The sequence below is a fragment of the Dunckerocampus dactyliophorus genome, chromosome 9, assembly GCF_027744805.1.
Source record: "Dunckerocampus dactyliophorus isolate RoL2022-P2 chromosome 9, RoL_Ddac_1.1, whole genome shotgun sequence".
In the NCBI taxonomy this organism is placed as follows: Eukaryota; Metazoa; Chordata; class Actinopteri; order Syngnathiformes; family Syngnathidae; genus Dunckerocampus; species Dunckerocampus dactyliophorus.
Genome location: NC_072827.1, coordinates 3036123 through 3055414, shown reverse-complemented (window position 1 = coordinate 3055414; position 19292 = coordinate 3036123). Strand labels below are relative to the sequence as shown.

Here is a 19292-nt window from a genome sequence, read left to right as displayed (position 1 = left end):
TCTCGCTGTGAGGCAACATGTTTGCACACCACACTCTCCCCCCCCGCCAAGGAGGTTGCGATATGACTGTTTCCAAAGCCAGCGTGCGTGCTCGTGTTGTTGTTCTTGGATATTTCTGTACGGCCCTCGGAGGGACTGACAAACCAATTAGGTGGTCAGAGACTTCTTTCACAACCAACAGCAAGCTGGCCAACTATCTGGACCTCCTCGAGTCGTCCTCAGTCCTTTCTTATCCTCAGTCGGTAACATTTTGTGATTAAAAACGATAGAGTAATCCCTCGTTTATGCCGGTTAATTGGTTCCAGACCCGAAGGTGATAAGTGATTTTCTGCCAAGTAGGATTCCTTATTAAGAGCATAGAAAACCTGGTTACCACCTTTTAAATACGCCTTTTAACATTATTAGAGCCCTCTAGACATGAAATAACACCCCTATAGTCACCTTTCCACTCCTGCTACCCAATACAGTAGACCAGTGGTTCTCAGCCGGTTTGGCTGCGGGACCCGCCATCACCGCTCAACTTGCGAAATGTTTTGAACTCAAACTTCTCAAAAGGGGCTGTTTGCAACACGTGAGCTCTGGCAGCTGAATTAGTCATTGTGGCGCTCCGGCAGCCATGTCCAATGAAATGTTTTTCTGTGAAGAAATGTCATTAAAATAGTTGTTCTTTTATATTGTAAACTCGTATTGGTACTCGTTTGTTTATTTCTTGCCTACTTTTTGAGTGTTAGGTTGCTGTGTGATGAGCTTAGCCTTCTTTCTGAGGTGACCTCCTGCGATTTCCGATGTGTTGATAAGCTCGTTGTGAGTTCCCTGATAGCTCGTGATTGGCTCCTGCTGAAGAAAGAGCCACCTGGTCCTCACGGCTTATAGTCTTATAGTGTGGCTGACATATATGCACAAATCTGTTTTTCTCTATACATTTAGTGGGTGCGTCTTATATACCGGAATTTACGGTACTTAAAAATACACAAATACTTCAAGTCCTTACCTATCAGTGCAGCCGGGCTTTGGGTAACCTTGCTGGGTCTGAGGATGAACTGGCACTGGGTGTCCGGGGGGAGGCACTGATCCAGCAGCAGGACCTCAGGACAATCAGTGGGACTCATTGGATCTCTCCCGATTCCTCCTCCACCGCTCCCACCATCTCGTATGTGGCTCATCTTGATGCTGAACGGGAACTCGTGGCCTGGATGAGGGGTTGCAAGAAGGTTAGCGGTCACGTCACCGGCATGCTGGCGTGTCACAGGCAAATCCCATCAAAATCCTCATTAAAAGCCGGCTGTAAGAACCGACAGGATGTTGGGAACACGGAGAACAGAACAAAATGCCGCTGCGACATAAAACAAAACAGTGACGGCTCAGAACAAGCTTCCAGATGTGGACTTTCAGTTCGACCACAATGCATTCTTCATGAAGTCATTTAAGGAGATGGCCGCCTCACCGATGAGCGGGTACGGAGGCTCGTCCTTGCTGGAGCTCACCCACAACCTGTGCTCCTTCACGCAACCCTGCAGTACAAACACAAAAGCCAACCTTTTTATTTGTCCTCATAAACAGACTTACCACCTCTTTGGAGACACTTTTACAACTGATCATGTCCAGCACAGACCAACATTCCAGGGTTTTATGACGCAAACATCTGCCAACAAGCACAAAGCTGCTAAATACTTGACTGTATCGCTATCTCTGGACCGTTAGCTTCGGCTTAGCATTGATTTAATATTCCCATCGTTTGACTTAGAGGTTGGGTTAAAAAAAAGTACTGATGCTACTCATAGTATACATTTGCAGACGTATGCATTGATTTAGCGCACGGGTGTCCAAACCTTTTCCCGCAAGGGCCAAAGAGCAAAATATGAAAATATGAAAGGATGCAACTTTGACACTTTGAAGTCAACTTTGCTCGTTTTCTCCCTTTTTTTTTATTTCCAAATATTACAACTTCAAGTCAGAATTCTGAAATAGAAAGTGGAAATTATGAGGTAAGGCATCAATAGCATAATAATAATAAGCGTAATTTCGACTTTTTATCTCATATTTATGACTTTTTATTTCGGAACTTTGACTTTTTATGTCATAATTATGACTTTTTATCTGATAATTTCTACTTTTTATCTCATAATTATGACTTTTTTATCTTAGAATTTCTACTTTTTATATCATAATTTCATCTTTTTATCACATAATTATGACTTTTCATTTCGGAACTTTGACTTTTTATCTCATAATTTTGACCATTTCTCTCATCATTATGACTTTTTATAATTACAACTTTCCTATCTAAGAATGACTTTTTATATCGTAATTTAGATTTTTTTTATCTCATAATTATGCCTTTCTTATTTTTTCTTCTTTATTTTTCATCATTTCGACTTTTTACCTCATCATTGTGACTTTTTATCTCACAATTATGACTTTCCTATCTCATAATGACTTTTTATATCTTGATTTCAACTTTTTATCTCATAATTATGACCTTTCTATATCGTAATTTGGTTTTATCTCATAATTATGACCTTTTTTTTTATAATTTCTACTTTTTATCTCATAATTATGACTTTCCTATCTCATAATTATGACTTTTTATCTCATAATTATGACCTTTTTCTTATAATTTCTACTTTTTATCTCATAATTATGACTTTCCTATCTCATAATTATTAATTATCTCATAATTTTGACCATTTGTCTCATCATTATGGCTTTTCATAAGTACGACTTTCCTATCTCAAAATAACGTTTTATATCGTAATTTACACTTTTTATCTCATCATTATGACTTTTTATTTTCTAATTTTTACTTTTTTTATCACATGATTATGACTTTGTTATCTCTACATTATGACTTTTGATCTCAAAATTGCTACTTTTAATATCATAATTACAACTTTTTATTTCCTAATTTTGACCTTTTATATAATATTTATAACTTTCTTATCTCATCATCATGACTTTTGATCTCTTTCCTATCTCATAAGGACTTTTAATATCGTAATTATGACTTTTTATTTTGTAATTTTGACTTTTTATCTCATAATTATGACTTTTTATCTGATAATTATGACTTCTCATCATCATGACTTTTTATCTCATAATTTTGACTTTCCTATCTCATAATAACTGTTTATATCGTGATTTCGACTTTTTATCTCATAATTATGCCTTTGTTGTATTTGTATCTCATAATTTCAACTTTTCATCTCATAATTCTTATTTCATCATTTTGACTGTTTATCCCATAATTATGCTTTTCTTATGTTTGTATCTCATAATTTTGACTTTTTATTTCATAATTATGACTTTTTACATCATGAAAACTGCTCTCATGTGGCTAGGCTAGGCAACGCTAGGCTAGGCTACCTGGTAATTGCAACATTGCTAGCTCTTAATAAACATGGTGTTAATAAAACTGTACTGTTTGTACATGTGGTTTACTTACACATACAGCGTGATTCATTGCAATTACTGTATTTTGATGTTTATGACTTAACATGAGCGGTGTTTTCCTGACATTGCGCAACCACAATTCTTGATGACTAGCTATTTAGCTTCCTGTGTAGCAGTAGTAGTGAACATGGGCCACTGAAGCAACACACATATCGTTGCTAGAAATATCCGTGCATCATAAGACTGCACATTTCACTGTCAGTAATGGTAACAGTGCTTTAAACGGTGCTGGAAATAGTAATTCATTAAAATTACCCGTTACTGGGAAACAACAAGGGTGTTGGTAACCCCATTACTCTCAACATTGCAGATGACTAACTGAAAAATACAGCACGCTTCTTGACTCCATGTGGTCAGTTTGAAAGTGACGTGTCGTTTATGAAGAACGCAACCCATCCCGACACTCACCGATATTCCAAACTGCAACAGAGCCATGCGGATGACGTCGGTGGTGCTCTCTGTGTTGTTGACTGCAAGCGTCTTGGCCTAAATGGATGCAACACGGGAGGAAAATAAATAACATGCATTCCATAATGAAGGGATTCATTTCCCGTCGGGAGACAAACAACAGAGTCCAACAACACAGACAAAGACGTGGTGAGGAGAAGAGCCGGGAGGGACCCTTACGTAAGCGCAGTTTCCGATGTCCTTCGCAAATATCTTCAGCGGAACGGTCTTGGGGTCGTCGTTCTCCTTTCCCTCATTGATCCGACTGAGTGGACAGACGCAAAAGCAGACATTTAAATACATTTCAGGAATATTATTAAATAATGACCCATAATCATGACAGTGAATAGTACGGTCATCCCTCGTTTATGGCGGTTAATCGGTACCAGACCAGACAGTGATAAGTGAATTTCCACAAAGTGGGATTCCTTATTTATAAATGGAATATTTTTGTAGTTAGAGCACAGAAAACCTCTTTATGACCTTCTAAATATGTTTTTTAACATGATTAGAGCCCTCTCGGCATGAAATATATACAGTGGTGTGAAAAAGTGTAAATATTAGTCAATGACAACACAACTGAACACAAAATGCAGTTTTTAAATGAATCTTTTTGTTATTAAGGGAGAAAAAAATCCAAAGCTACATGTCCCTGTGTGAAAAAGTGATGGCCCCCTAAAGCTAATAAGTGGTTGGGCCCCCCTTAGCAGCAACAACTGCAATCAAGCGTTTGTGATAACTTGCAATGATTCTCTTACAGCGCTGTGGAGGAATTTAGCAGAATTGTTGTCATTCAGCCACATTGGAGGCTTTTCCTTTTTAAGGTCATGCCACAGCATCTCAATAGGATTCAGGTCAGGACTTGGACTAGGCCACTCCAAAGTCTTCATCCATTCAGAGGTGGACTTGCTGGTGTGTTTTGGATCATTGTCCTGCTGCACAACCCAAGTTGCTTTCAGCTTGAGGTCACCAACTTTCTCCTTCAGCAGAATCCATGCTTCCATTTATCACAGCAAGTCTTCCAGGTCCTCAAGCAGCAAAACAGCCCCGGACCATCACACTACCACCACCATATTTTACTGTCGGTATGATGTTCTTTTCTGAAATGCGGCGTTATTTTTACACCAGATGTGATGGTTTCTGTGGTGGCTAATGTCTCATCGGGTAACATTACTGGCACCAGTGTAGAATGCTACATGTCACATGTCGTTGAATGTGTCTTCTGAATACCGCATATTTGTATTTTAGTTCATTTTTATGCTTGAAAATGCCTAATTTAAGCAAAAAATTCGCTTAAATGTGCACATCTTTTGACTAATAATAGGCCATATTCAACCATTAAACGGCGTGATTTATTAATTCATGTATTTTGAAACACCGTGAGAGCGAAGCCGCAGCGTTCGAAGCGCAAAGCGGCGAGGGATTACTGCATATACTTTACCACACTCAGGTTAGTAAGCAATGTGATGGAAACCAACAAAGGGAGCGCTCGTTCGTTTACCTGTTGATGAGCTCCAGCCACTTCTCCTTGTGCTCCTCGGAGCTGAGGAGGAGATACGAGATGATGAGTGGAAAAGACACGAAGGCCCGTCCCGCTTACGTAACGGGTGGCGGCTAACACCGCAGACAAAGCTACAGAAACTGTGAGCAGATTCCTGCAGAGTGGTTATGTCATGTCATATCTGTGTGTGTGTGTGAATGAACATGAAGCCGGGGGGGTGTAATGGTGCAAATGTGCACTGCGGCATGTATGAATGCATGCACTGTGGTTTCGCCGACGGGCGTCGGGAGCGTACAGGAATGTGTTTTGTGGTTTACCCCTTCAGCTTTGAATTCACGCATACACACGCATACTCTGCAGATGACACGCTGTCAGGCACTGCTGATGTACATGCCGTCACCGCCGCTTGTTTGGGCTAATTGTTGAAATTAAGGTAAGACACGAACATTCCGGGCATATTCCAGGCGCCTACCTGAAGGTGGCCACGCAGTTGCACGTGGGCCAGCCAATGACGAAGCTTCTCTCCGGGCTGGTGCTGCCCTCGCACACCTCCTCCATGCAGCCGGCCGTCCACATCTCGCATACTCGCACTTGGGCCTTCACCTTGTAGTGAGTGGGAGACCTGCAGGGTCCATACGCCATGAGACGTTATCAATGCAATCAATTACTGGCCTTTTAGTGTGAACCCGTAGGAACCAAAACGATCAGAAACCATTTGTGGCCCACGGCACATTCTAAAAATATCATTTAACAAGAAAACCAACAAATCGGCAGTAATTGTACAAAAATAAAGTCAAAATATTAACAGAAAAAAGTTGCAATTTTACAAAAATAAGGGCATAATGTCATGAGGAAAAAGAATGTCATTTCATGAGCATAACGTTCAAATATTAACTCATTCAACATCAAAGACGTATATACACGTTTTTATAATCCGAAACGCCCGAGCACAACAACGAATTTCACGTCTTTTGCGTTTTTTTTGCGCGAGAGGCAAAAAGAGGTGACGAAGCAACTCTCCAACAGTGCATTTCACTTCAGAGGACGTTTATGCCATCAAAACGGCCACAAGGTGGCAGAAGTGCATTTGCTAAGAGCTCGGCAGGGCTCGGCATGTTCACTGACGAATCACGCATGACAGGAAGTAAGAGAGCGTGGAGGAGGGTCGCGTGCAGATGGTTACGTATTGTAGGGAAATTTTAACACATGCACCCACATAGTTCTGTTCCAAATATGAAAATTGTAAATAGTTGATGGTGTTATATTTGTAAATAAATTGTTATTTTGATGTACAACAACCCCTTTTTTGTGTTGTTTATGTTGTGGTATAGTTGTTTAGATATTTCAGCTGTCGCAAAAGCAAAAAATATTTGTGTCAAAGTGGAAGTTATGCTTGAAATGTATCTTTGCATAAAAAGCTGGTTTCCTCCCTTTTTTAGTCAGGAACCGATATTTTCCTGAAACTTGCCTATGTTCTACTGCTGATTACTAAAGAACGGAAAAAGGTAGAAACAAACTTTTTTTTCCCGATGAAAGTCAAGAGTCTAATGTTTCTTTTGGTGGGTTCCATGTTTATATAACCATAGATCACAATGTTGTGATGTCTCATCACAACATTGTGATGAGACATCATCACAATGTGTGCCTTGAAAGATCAGTCAGAATCATCTAAAATGGTCGCTACTGAAGGGGTCGTCTTTTGAAAAATGGCTGGGATTGAATGACTTAAAGAAAAAATACTTTATTTTGTAATGTTATGGGAAACACAACAACAAATAAAGTTGTAATTTGGGTTGCAGGTAAAAGTTAAATTGTATGTACTTTATTGATCCCACAGCGGGGAAATTTACTAAATAAAGCCAAACTGTTATGAGAACAAAGTCACAACTGCGAAAAGAACATTTTCAAGAAATTTTAAATACAAGTTGGAAAACAAAAACATCAACAACAGCAGAAATGGAAAAAATAGCTGTAATTTTATGAGAAATTAGTCAAAATATTAAGAGAAAATTATTGCATTTTAACAAGAAAAAAAGTCGGAATTTTCAGAGAATAAACTCAGCATATTATGAGGAAAAAATAAGTAGCATTTTAGTAGCATAGAGTTGAAATATTAAAGAAAAAATACATTCGTTTTTAACGTTGTAATATGAGAAACAAACGCAACAAAGAATAAAGTTGTAAGTTTTGGAAAATTAGGTTGGGGGGAAAAAGTCTGTGTGGTCTATGCATTCTTTTCGTTTATTATCAGTATCACTTTAATTATTATATTTTTTATGCATTTATTTTTCTGTTGTGTTAGAATTAAGCCTTTGTTATATTTGTATCTCACAATTTCAACTTTTCATCTCATAATTATGATTTTCTTATTTCATCATTTCGACTGTTTATCTCATAATTATGCTTTTCTTGTTTGTATCTCATAATTTTGACTTTTTGTCTCATCATTATGACTTTTTAGAATGATTCCAGTCTCATAATTACTATTTATATTGTAATTTCAACTTTTTATGTCATAATTATGCCTCTTATATTTGTAATCTCATAATTTGGACTTTTTATTTCATAATTAACCGTGCAAATGACATGGCATTCGTTTTTAACGTTGTCATATGAGAAACAAACACAAGAAAGAATAAAGTTAAAATTAGGTTGAGAGAAAAAGTCCTAATAAGCGACTATGTGGTCTACGTTTTCTTTTCCACTTTCTCTTATATTTACTGTATTATCAGTATCACTTTAATTATTATATATTTTTTAATGCATTTATTTTCCTGTTGTGTTACTTATGCATTGTATGGTGAACGTGGGTGCCTAAGGAGATGCCTAAGGAAATCAAACAATTATGAAAACATTTATTTATTTTTTTTTTGCTTTTTCAGATTGCACATTTTAAAGAGTCGTAAAAAAACTTTACTAAAAATAGCAGCTGTTTTAATATATTCTGTTGTTGTGTTAACTTCCAAGAGTTCCACAGGGATCTTACCCGAATACTTTTTCATTGTGGTGCAAAAAAAATGACAAAACATATGTATAAAGTCGTATACTGTATATGTATAAATATTTATATCATGTCAAAAGTAGTAGTAGTGCCAGCAGGAAAGCCGACTGAGGACATATTGTGCTTTTTGTGTCCTTTCAAGCGCTTGTACCCACGGAACATGTCTGCAAATTTCCAATGGAGGCAAAGTGGAGTCAGCCTCTCCAAGAGAAAACACAACTTTATTTTTACACCACAATTTGGTGGAAGTTTGAAGTGCAGCAGACCTGCAGATGGCCTGCTCAACCAATCAAAGAGCTTCGCAGCTAAAAATGAACCGTGCATGTAAAGCCATCCAAATGAAAATATGAACGTGGAATGAAGTTCCGTGTATTTACGGCCTCCTCCACCAGGAGCAAAGCTAATGAATGACGGCGCTATCTTCAAGTTTATAAACAGGCGTGCTACCCGTAAGTCCGTTTACCACCCTGATTATAGAGGAAGGAATACTAAAAGCACGCATGCGGCGCACACGCTGGCCGCGCACGTCAGCGGACGTCTATTTTGTCACACATTCCTCCGAGCCAGCCTGCGTTCAGCCGCTGTGCAATAAAGCCAATTATAGCGTACGCTGCTGGTGTACAGCCAGGGTCAGCTCGGCCCACTGGATCACGACCGGAAAGACCACAAAGGTCCTGCTGTGTCTCATCACTGTTTACGTGCGTGTGTGTGTGTGTGTGTGTGTGTGTGTGTGTGTGTGTTTGTGTGTGTGCCGTTCAGGACTTAAATACGGACGTGCTCTTTAGGTTTCTATTTCGGTGCATGTGACTTGCACTTAGAGCGCTGGGTGGGGAGCCCCAGACTTTGATCCCAGCCAGGCTTCATATGGATTTAATTGGCCGGAAAATAATTATATGTTGGGAAAGATGAGGGAGAAGTCAAGGAAACGGGAGAGCAAGGACGAGGAAGGAGGGAGGGAAAAAGGGAGGAGGGAGCCTGAGGTACGCAAGAGTGGAGGAAGGGACTGTAAGATGGGAGGGAGGGAATGAGGTAAGGAGGTACAGGGCGAGGGACGGAGGCTAAGGACAGAAAAGAACGAGGCAGGGAGGTAAGATGTCAAGCGGGATGGTTAAAAGGGGAGGTGAGGAAGGAGTGAGGGAAGTAGAGAGTTAAAGAGGGAATAAGGAGGTGGAGGAAGGTAAGGAGAAAGGTAAGTAGGACAAGATGAAGGTGTGAGGGTAAGGAGGTAAAGCAGTAGGAAGGTAAGAAGGTAATAAGATATGTAGGTAAGGAGGTAGTGAAGGATGGAGGTGGTGAGTTAAGGTAGTAGTGAGGGGGTCCAGGCTCGAGGTCCAGGCCCCAGTAGGACTAAACGAGTGCACTCACTTGGCCTTGGTGACGAGCAGGGTGTCACTGAAGAGGAAGAGGTGCCTGTCCTGAGTCTGGAGGCCCGTCTTCAGCTGGGTTTGGACGTGACCCAGGAAGACTCGGCCGGGACAGTCGGACAGGAAGGTCTGGACCAAGGCGCACGACTCTGGACTGACTGGCGTCAGGCAGCTCTCCCTGGGAGGGGGAGGAACCACAGAATGACACACAAAAACCAGATCTGGTCATGGCCAAAGACACATATTTCAATTACATGTCTATATAAAAGACATATATTTCAATTTGATATGTCTTTGGGCTTTTAGGCCACATGGAAACATATTGCAAGGTCACTGAAAACTCACTTTGTGGAGAACTACCCACTGCCAGTCCACACTTGTGTAATTCCCCTTTGCTTCCATTCACCATTGTTGTGATTGTGCCTTTTCCTGAAATGACTGTCTTCATGCTTCCGATTGGCCACGCAGGCCTTACAGTGAGTGAGTTCTAGCGCCGCCTGTTGCTCTGGAATGTACTTACATCGTGTGAATGTGTGTTCATGGGATTTCATTGACACAAGAGTAAATCAACATGTTGCTCCAATAACATGAATATATTGATTCATCCATCCATCTTCTTCCGCTTATCCGAGGTCAGATTGCGGCGGCAGCAGCCTAAGCAGGGAAGCCCTGACTAAGACCCACTATTCATTCGCTCCTCAGTCACACACTGGTGGTGGTAGCCTACATCTGTAACCACAGCTGCCCTGGGGTAGTCTGACGGAAACGTGGCAGCCAATTCGCGCCTATTGCCTCTCCGACCGCCATCAAACATTCATTCATATTCATACGCCGGTGTGGGCAGCACTGGAGGCAAGGTGGGTGAAGTGTCTTGCCCAGGGACACAACGACAGTGACTTGGTGGCGGACCTTCCGGTTTCTGGACGACCTGCTTTACCTCCTGAGTCACTGCCGCCTCGAGAGGGTATTCTACTCCGAGTTTCTCCCAGATGACGGTGCTTCTCACCGTATCTCTAAGGGGGAGCCCAGCCAACCTACGGAGGAAACTCATTTCGGCCGCTTGTACCCGCCATCTTGTCAGTACCCGAAGCTCATGACCGTAGGTGAGGGCAGGAAGGTGGCTCGACCGACAAACTGAGATTTTTGTCTTTCGGCTCAGCTCCCTCTTCAACACAACGAACCGTTGCAGAGTTCGCACCACTGCAGACGCTGCAACAACCCCACGGGCGATCTCTTCTTCCATCCTTCCATCACTCGTGAACAACACCCCCAGGTACTTCAACTCCTCCACTTGGGGAGGATCGCAGGATCTCATCCCCGACCCGGAGATGGCACTCCATCCTTGTCCGGGCGAGAACCACGGACACGGACTTGGAGGTGCTGATTCTCATCGCAGCCACTTCACATTCGGCTGCGAACCCATCCAGTGAGAGTTGAAGATCACGGAGCGATGATCGCCGTTCAATTTCACACATTTAATGATTGCATCGCTTACGTGTTCTTCTTCAGAGAATGATTCACGCAACGTGTACAGTATGTGTTCTTCGTAGTATAACTGCAAAAACAATGTCTTGCTTATTCAAATGGTAGTCCTTTGCCACTTCACTGTTTGCCATGATTTACTTTTATACATATGTATGCAAATGTACTTTTTTGCCTAAATTACGCATTGTCAAGCATGAAAATGGCTAAATGAACTGTACAGAATAGGAAGTTAAAAAAGAACAAGGAACGCTCCAACTGCAAACATGTGAGTCTATATATTATGTCTTATATCTCTTATTTTTTCTTATTATGTTTACTATATTGGGTAATAGGAGTGTAAAAGTGACTATAGGGGTGTTATGTAATGTCTAGCGGGCTCTAATAGTATTAAAAACTGCATTTAGAAGCTCATAAACAGGTTTTCTATGCTCTAACTATGAAAATATTCCATTTATTGATAAGGAATCCTACTTCATGGTAATTCAGTCATGGGTCTGGAACAAATTAACCGCAGTAAATGAGGGATTAGTGAACTCGTCAAAAAGAGCATGGCTGTGAGTATGAGTTATAAATTTGGTTGAAAAGCTTACCTGATACCCTGTCAAGAATATATGCCTACTGTACAAAATGATTGTCACATTCACGCATGAAACTCGCAAGCATGCGTGCAATCAAGTCAACCACATTTTGCAGCCGAAGTAGACGTCGCTTGTCAATCTGCCGGTGAGATTGAAAACTGAGGGGATTTTTTTTCCTCCTCTGGTGACGGAAAGAGGAAGTGGTTTGAGAGCTCCATCCTTTCCTGTTTGGGTAAACGACCCCAAATCTGCCAATTTCTTCTATCTCTGCTTTATCGGCCATCTCCTTCATGTTTATAAACATGTGCGCACACACGCCTGACCCCTCGCACGCATGTGCACGCCCACTCCTTCAACGCTAATGAATGAGGTCCAATGCAAGCGCTAGAGCGGGTACAAGATTTGATTCCAAGTTCGCAACGTTTATTATGCGTTCTAGTTTGCAGTGGTGTGTGGCTTACATTCTACAGTGGACCGCAATCTATTTGTAGCTGTGGTGGGCTGGGGTGACGGAATTATGTTATTTGCATATTATTTGGCCATGAAGCATTTTCATGTCATTTGTAATGGACACTGTCAGAGAGAGGAATAGCATGTGAGACACAAAATCTGTAAAAAACAAAGAAAAAAAACATGAAAAGCACAACAACTACATTTTAGGGGTGTAACAATTCATCCACTACATGGATGTGTCGATTTATATTCCGATGATCCAACTACACACGTAGATGTGTGTTGGGCATGTTGCCATTCCGAACGACATATATCGATCTGACATCGTTTAAAAGGTAATCAATGGACTGCAACCGCCATGACCTACTAAGGCGCCATGGGATTTCACACAACACTGACCGTCCAAGCACGTAGCAGGTAAACCTACTGTTACTTCAACCTGAACTGATGTTATTGTGATATCATTTTTTATATTAATGTATTTGTGTTATTTTTATGTTAAATACAACAGCAAAAGTGGCATGTTAACCTACTGGTTAATTCAACCTGAAGAGGTGTTGGTTGCACTTCAAGTTGATATTAATATTGTTTTATTTTCATGTTGAAAAGTAGCAGGTAAACTTACTGCTGAAATGTTGGTTGTACTTTTATTGAAAAATGACTGAATATCCAAAATGAGAGCAGAAAAGGTTAACGAAGGGTTGGTTGCACTTGATTCAAATAAAATGTGAATGCATTTGCCATTAATTGTTGTTAACTTGTTTGTTCATATTCCTAATTAGTTCATACCTGATTGTCTTACAAAAAAACAGCAAATAGGAAACTTCACCTGCACTCTCCAGTATCCAGGTATTCACAGTCACACTGGTTGGACTTTCGGCGAGAAAGTTACTGACGCCATTTAAAGTTACTGTAAAGGTTACGCACTGTAGGGAAATTTTTAACGCATGCACATGCACACACACACACACACACGCACACATGCACACACATAGTTCAGTTACAAATGTGAACATTGTAAATAGTTTAAGGTGTTATATTTGATATTAGCATACATGATAGATATTTGAGCTGTCACAAAAGCCCCCAAAAAAACTGTGTCAGGAAGTCAGAGTTATGCTTGAAATCTATCTTTTCTCCCTTTTCTAGTCGGGAACTGATATGTTCCTGAAACGTACCTACTGTATGTTCTACTGCTGATTACGAAAGAACGGAATACGGTAGAAACAAAGTTTTTTTTCCTGATGAAAGGCAAAAGTCTCATATTTCTTTTGTTTGGTTCCATGTTTATATGGAACTCTCTCCGCGTTTATATATTATGTTTATAACGGTTCACACGGTTGTATTAAACCGTTTTGGTTCTGCATGTCCGGTTCGGTCCAGTTGCGTACCGTTTTGGTTATATTTTATGCTACTATGGACGCCTCTGAGTGTCGGACACTACTGACTTAGGGGGAGGAACGCTAGTAGCTCGCAGACGCGACAAATGGCATCATGGCAAAAGCAAGCAAGAAGCCTGAGCCAAAGTGTTTGGGAACACTTTGGCTTCCCTGTTAAATTTACGGATGGACAAAGTCAAGTGGGTAAATCCAAAGTTGTGTGTGGAATTTGTTCCACGGATATCGGGTAGGCTGCAGGAAATACGTCTAACCATATTCAGTTGCTGAGAGCGCTGGCTTTAAGTACAGTCATGGAAAATATGATTAGACCACCCTTGTTTCTTCAGTTTCATGTTCATTTTAATGCCTGATACAGCTAAAGGTACCTTTGTTTGGACAAATACGACAATGACAACAAAAATAGCTCATAAGAGTGACATGTTTTGGCAGTACAATGCTATAGCTATGCATGTTAGAACTTAAGTGATTTTGGTTTTTATCAAGAAAAGCATGGAAGTTGCTAGAGACTGTATGAGCTCTTAAATGAAATTCTTACGAGCTATATTTGTTTGCATTATTATTTTTGTCCAACCAAATGTACCTTTAGTTGAACCAGGCATTAAAATGGATCAATAAACTGAAGCTGTCAGGCTCTACAACACCTGCACCACCTGAACCATGTTGTAGTCACTATGTATTCTTTACTTGTGTATCTTGCTTGCTGCTGTAACAAGTGAATTTCCCTGCTGTGGGATAAATAAAGTACAAATACAAAAGAAACAAGGTTGGTCTAATCATTTTCTCCATGACTGTATATGATTATCGTTCTTGAACCTCGCTACGAAACACCATCACGTCCGCACTTTAGCCAGAAAGTTATACCAGCACTTATGAAAAAGCTAAAAGTGATGTCGTCTACGAGCTATCACGTGCGTCCGCTATTTCACTTAAGACAGATGGTCGGACGTCACGTGCAACAGAGGCTATTTAACTGTTACTGTGTAACTGTCCACTGCATTTCACCACAATGTTTAAACAAACAGTTTATTTTATTTTTTATTTTTCATCGAATCAAATTCATTTGAAATATCACCCAAATGCGTCACTTTTATTTATTTTTAAAAAGTTCTGTTTGCATTTTTTTAATAATAAAAGCATTTTAAGTCATTTTTTTCTTCCTTTTTTTTTACCGAAAATTAACCAGAACGAGCTCTTCAAGAAACGGAACTGAACCGAAATTACATTTTAGTGTACCGTTACACCACTAATAGCCATAGAACACAATATTCTGTGTGCCTTGAAAGATCAGTCAAAATCGGCTAAAATGGCCGCTACCGAATAATTGATTTAATTAATCAATTAATTAATTATCTTGTATTCTTTATGCTATGGCATGTAATACACTACTTCTTAAAATTTATAAGACACATCATGTGAATGTGCACAAAGTATCGGTATGGGATCAGTATCACTGATACCAGCCTGAATTTTACTCAAAATCCGTGGTCTCGCACTATTGTGAGTGCTTTAGAGACAGCACCTGCTGCTCGTTGAGAAGAGCGATAAGCCCTTTCATGTCAGAGTCGCTGTTAGAAAGCCCACAATTGTTGTATGCTAATGTCTCTCGTTTCATTGATGACGTTGTTCGTTGTTCAGCAGCCCTTGAACGTAAATCTGTTACGTGCTACGAGACGCAAAAGTCAAGCGAATACAGTAATCCTTCCTTTTTTGCGGTTAATTGGTTCCAGGCCCGACCGTGAAAAGTGAATCTCCACGATTCCTTATTCATGAATCCAATATTTTTGTAACTACTAAGACTGCTGACATACGTAAGAATAAATTATCAGTGAGTACGAAAAAATAGTTAAAAATGCAATACAAAATCAGGATGAACAGAGGGTGGTATACCTTGCCACGATTACTTACTTTAAATCGTGCAATCCAAACACACACTTTGCACCCAAAATGAAAAGGGACATTATGCAAATTACTCAGCAAATGAATGCGGTATGTCATCTTCAATTAGGTGTTGAAATTTTCTCACTTGATCAGAGCAGACATTTGAAAGAACGGTGCATCAACTAGCAAGTGAAGCGGCCTCCTTGTGCATTTTGCCTTTTTGGGTCCTGACCTGGATGCCGTGGTGTGGTGGGTTTATGATGATAAGTTTTGATGATGATGAGACCAAACCGGGAGAGCAAACGGATCCTTTGCATGTGAAGTGATGGCAGATGGCGTGCAGCAGTGCAAGGGAACGTGGTGATGCAAAAGAAGGAAAGGTAAGAAACGCGAGTGTAAATGTGTGACAAAACGAATAAACGGTCAACAAAAAATGACGGCCTCCCAAGCTTTCTTCTCTCCTCCTTCCTCTCCGGCACAAGCGAGTGCGCGCCACTTATTGCTTCTGCGTACGTAAGCGTACACACCCACCTGTGCCCACAGGACCATGCCCCTCTACACCCGTGCAGACTAAGTACAGTGTTCTCCACCAAACTTACAACCTGTCTCCGACAAGCAAGAATACCCAAATGACGAAGTTTCGCAGCGCACACGTGTGTTTTCACCTGGACATGCCGAGCTGGATGATGACGTCACAAAGCGTGATGGCTACTGGACCATAAACTACCGTCTAGAGGTGTACAAAACATCCTTACTTTGAATATCGTCCCCCATAAAAGTCACTTAAAAGGACAAGGAAGAAGCAAATCACGTCACAGGTCCACTACAACTCCCATGACCAGCCCATACCCGGAAAACCATGACTGGACTAATGTTTAACGTCTTTATGATTAAAAAACACACATCCATATAAAGCCTGCCGTCCTAGTATCAATTCAATCGATTGATTACCTTTTGAACAATGTTAGCTTGGTATATGTCGTCAGGAGTGGAAACTTGCTGAACACACATCGATGTGGTTGAATCACAGAAACATAAATCGACGCATCGCTGTAGTGAATGAATTGTTCCACGCCTATTTTGAAGTGTCTTCACTAGATATGTCAAAGAATATCTAGAGGGGTCTGAATGCTCGCTGAATATTGCAACAAAGACACTGGTCCCTCCTGCTACATCTTCTTATTCTCTGGAAGACCAGGTGCGTATGAGGCGTTACATGAACAGACAGCGCCAGTGGGCCTGATTGGGAAACACTGGAGTTGATCCAGTGTCATCAATGCAGGACCCGACAAACACACACACACACACACACACACACACACACACTCGTATGCATCTTCCCAAAAGCTCCTTTCACATCTCGCCAGACGACATGGTCGGTATTCAGCACGCGTCGTCGCCCGGATGAATGTGGGACTGACAGCCGAGCGGGCGGGCCCGGTGAAAGTGATGGATGAGCCGCTAATGGCCGCATTGTGCCTCGTGCGATGTTGATTAATGGCGCTGGCGGGCACGCAGACGAACAACGCGGCATACTAATGACCCCCCGATGGGTCACGTCCATCGCGACTAATAGAAAGCTTCGTTTCTAACTTTTATTTCCTCATGTTTGAGTACGTCTCCGTGACGTTCAAAAACAAGCGCGGTCGAGAGCATTTTGGGTTTATGAAGTGCTTGCGATTATGCTTGATGTGAGTAACAATCTGCAGGACCTCCAAAGTCTGCAGTTTTGGCTGACTACCACAATGAAAATACACAAAAGACTACATGTGTACAAAATTCTCCAAATCCTCCATTTGTATTGTTACTTGAATTGCCGCAAATACTGGGTGTTACACACTCGTCCCTCCCCACGCAGCGCTTCAAATCTTGCGGCTTCACTCCATCACGGCCTTTCGAAAAGTATTAATTAACTCGATGACGCGACATCAGTCGACATTGCGTGTGAATGCTGAAAAGCTGCAGCGAAACTGAAATGCTTTGAAAAGGTACGAAAATCTAAATTTAGAAACAGGAGCCGTTCGGAAGCTGAAGCTCGACTGACATGCTGTGGAAATATGCTAAAATGTGGAACGAAAGTAAGAGTAGTTTGAGCTCAGGTCTGGAATTGGATCTTTGGGTGAGGAACCAAGCACTCCCAGCTGGGCTATCCAACTTTGACAGCCTCCCCAGAACGGTTGGAAAATGCCAAACAGCAGCATGAATGCGCATGTAAAACTTCAATATTTGATACTTTCATATTCATTTTCAATATGAAATGACACTAAATGTGGGAATATTTTGAAAAACCTTGTCCGGGGGGAGCTGAAGAAAAACTGCAATGTGCTGTCATTGGTAATCGAGTGCTGCCTTGAAGTTGTGGTTGCAATCAGAAATCAAAGTTATCAACCAGAATTTACGGCCTTGTCGGTCAAACAGAATTAGTGTCATCTCAGTTCAAACACCGTCCCTAACTCGTCGACAGACGGTGGTGATGGGAGGACGGTGGCGCCCAACTGCGCTACGATTTTACACAACAATGACGATTGCATACGTGGGACTTGAACCGGCAACCTTGGGGTTGGGAACAAAGTGCGCTTACCACATAAGCCATGCTGCCCATTCATTGTCAATGCGAACATTTTCACAGAAAATGTGAAATTATTAGGCCTGCGTGAGCTCAACGTTATGATGCTGGAGTTGTTTGAGTTGGTCAAGAATTGAAGGAGGCGATAAAAATGATCCAAAAATGAGGCGGAATAAGAGGAAGAAGAAGAAGTGGAACAATCAATCAGCAATCCTCCCTGCGTTGTGGTTCACTACGCTCTATTACTAACCAAAAATATGCATGTTTTTGGACTAAATTACGATTTTTCAAGCATAAAAATGACTGAATGAACTAAAACACAAATACAGTTTGTTCAGAAAAGACATTGAAAGACATGTTGTGGAATGTAGTATTCTACACGGGTCACTAGGTGTCAGTAATGCTATTCAAGAGCTATGCCAGGCAACCGCAGGAAGTACGTTTCTACTGCGCTCACACTTTCTCATTTCGTTCTTACACCTCTGTGAATCACATCCCCGTCTGTGCAGCCACAGTTGACATGCACACACACGCACACGCACACACACACACACACACGCATGCGCATTCAGGATGAAGCCGGAATACTAGAAGTTCCTTTTTTTTCCGGCAGTAAAAGCGAAGTTCGCTGCCACCATGTCCTCAGCGGAGCTCATTATGAAAAAGCAGGAAATGTCATTAGCATGAAAATGTTCACTGAACAAAAGGGAAGAAGCCAGAACAATAAACCCACAATAGCAACGTTTGTGTTTGAGATTAGCATAAATGCCACATGTGCATGACCTCAGGTGCCCTTTCACCAGCGTGCATGTGAAGAAATATAGACATAACGTTCATTTATACATGGCTAGATTTTTATATCAAGCAAACCCTCATTTATCACGGTTAATTGGTTCTAGACTTAACCGCGATATGTGAATTTCTGCAAAGTATGATTTCCTATTTCCTATGGAACATTTTGGTAGCATAGAAAACTTGTTTAAACCTTCTAAATATGTTTTTTTTTTATTATTAGAGCACTCTAGACATGATATAAAACCCCCATAGTCACCTTTACACTCCTATTACCCAATACACAGAAAGGAAAATAAGACATATAAGACATAAAGAAGATTTGTGTTTCCTACGGTAGCTCAGTGGCGGGCAGACAGGAAGTGACGTCGGGGGTT

At 41.1% G+C, this 19292-nt stretch overlaps 1 protein-coding gene across 2 annotated transcripts in view; it reads right to left on the bottom strand.

The window, feature by feature from the left end:
* The window catches only part of LOC129187449 (rho GTPase-activating protein 20-like), a 71138-nt gene that overhangs the window by 17718 nt on the left and 34128 nt on the right, over positions 1-19292 (bottom strand). For both annotated transcript variants that reach the window (XM_054786749.1, XM_054786750.1), the window contains exons 3-9: positions 9765-9941; positions 5871-6020; positions 5399-5440; positions 4078-4162; positions 3859-3936; positions 1445-1511; positions 992-1189 (exon numbers count right to left, since the gene is read on the bottom strand). In XM_054786749.1, coding sequence (XP_054642724.1) covers positions 992-1189; positions 1445-1511; positions 3859-3936; positions 4078-4162; positions 5399-5440; positions 5871-6020; positions 9765-9941 — 797 coding nt within the window. The remainder of the gene's footprint in view (positions 1-991; positions 1190-1444; positions 1512-3858; positions 3937-4077; positions 4163-5398; positions 5441-5870; positions 6021-9764; positions 9942-19292) is intronic.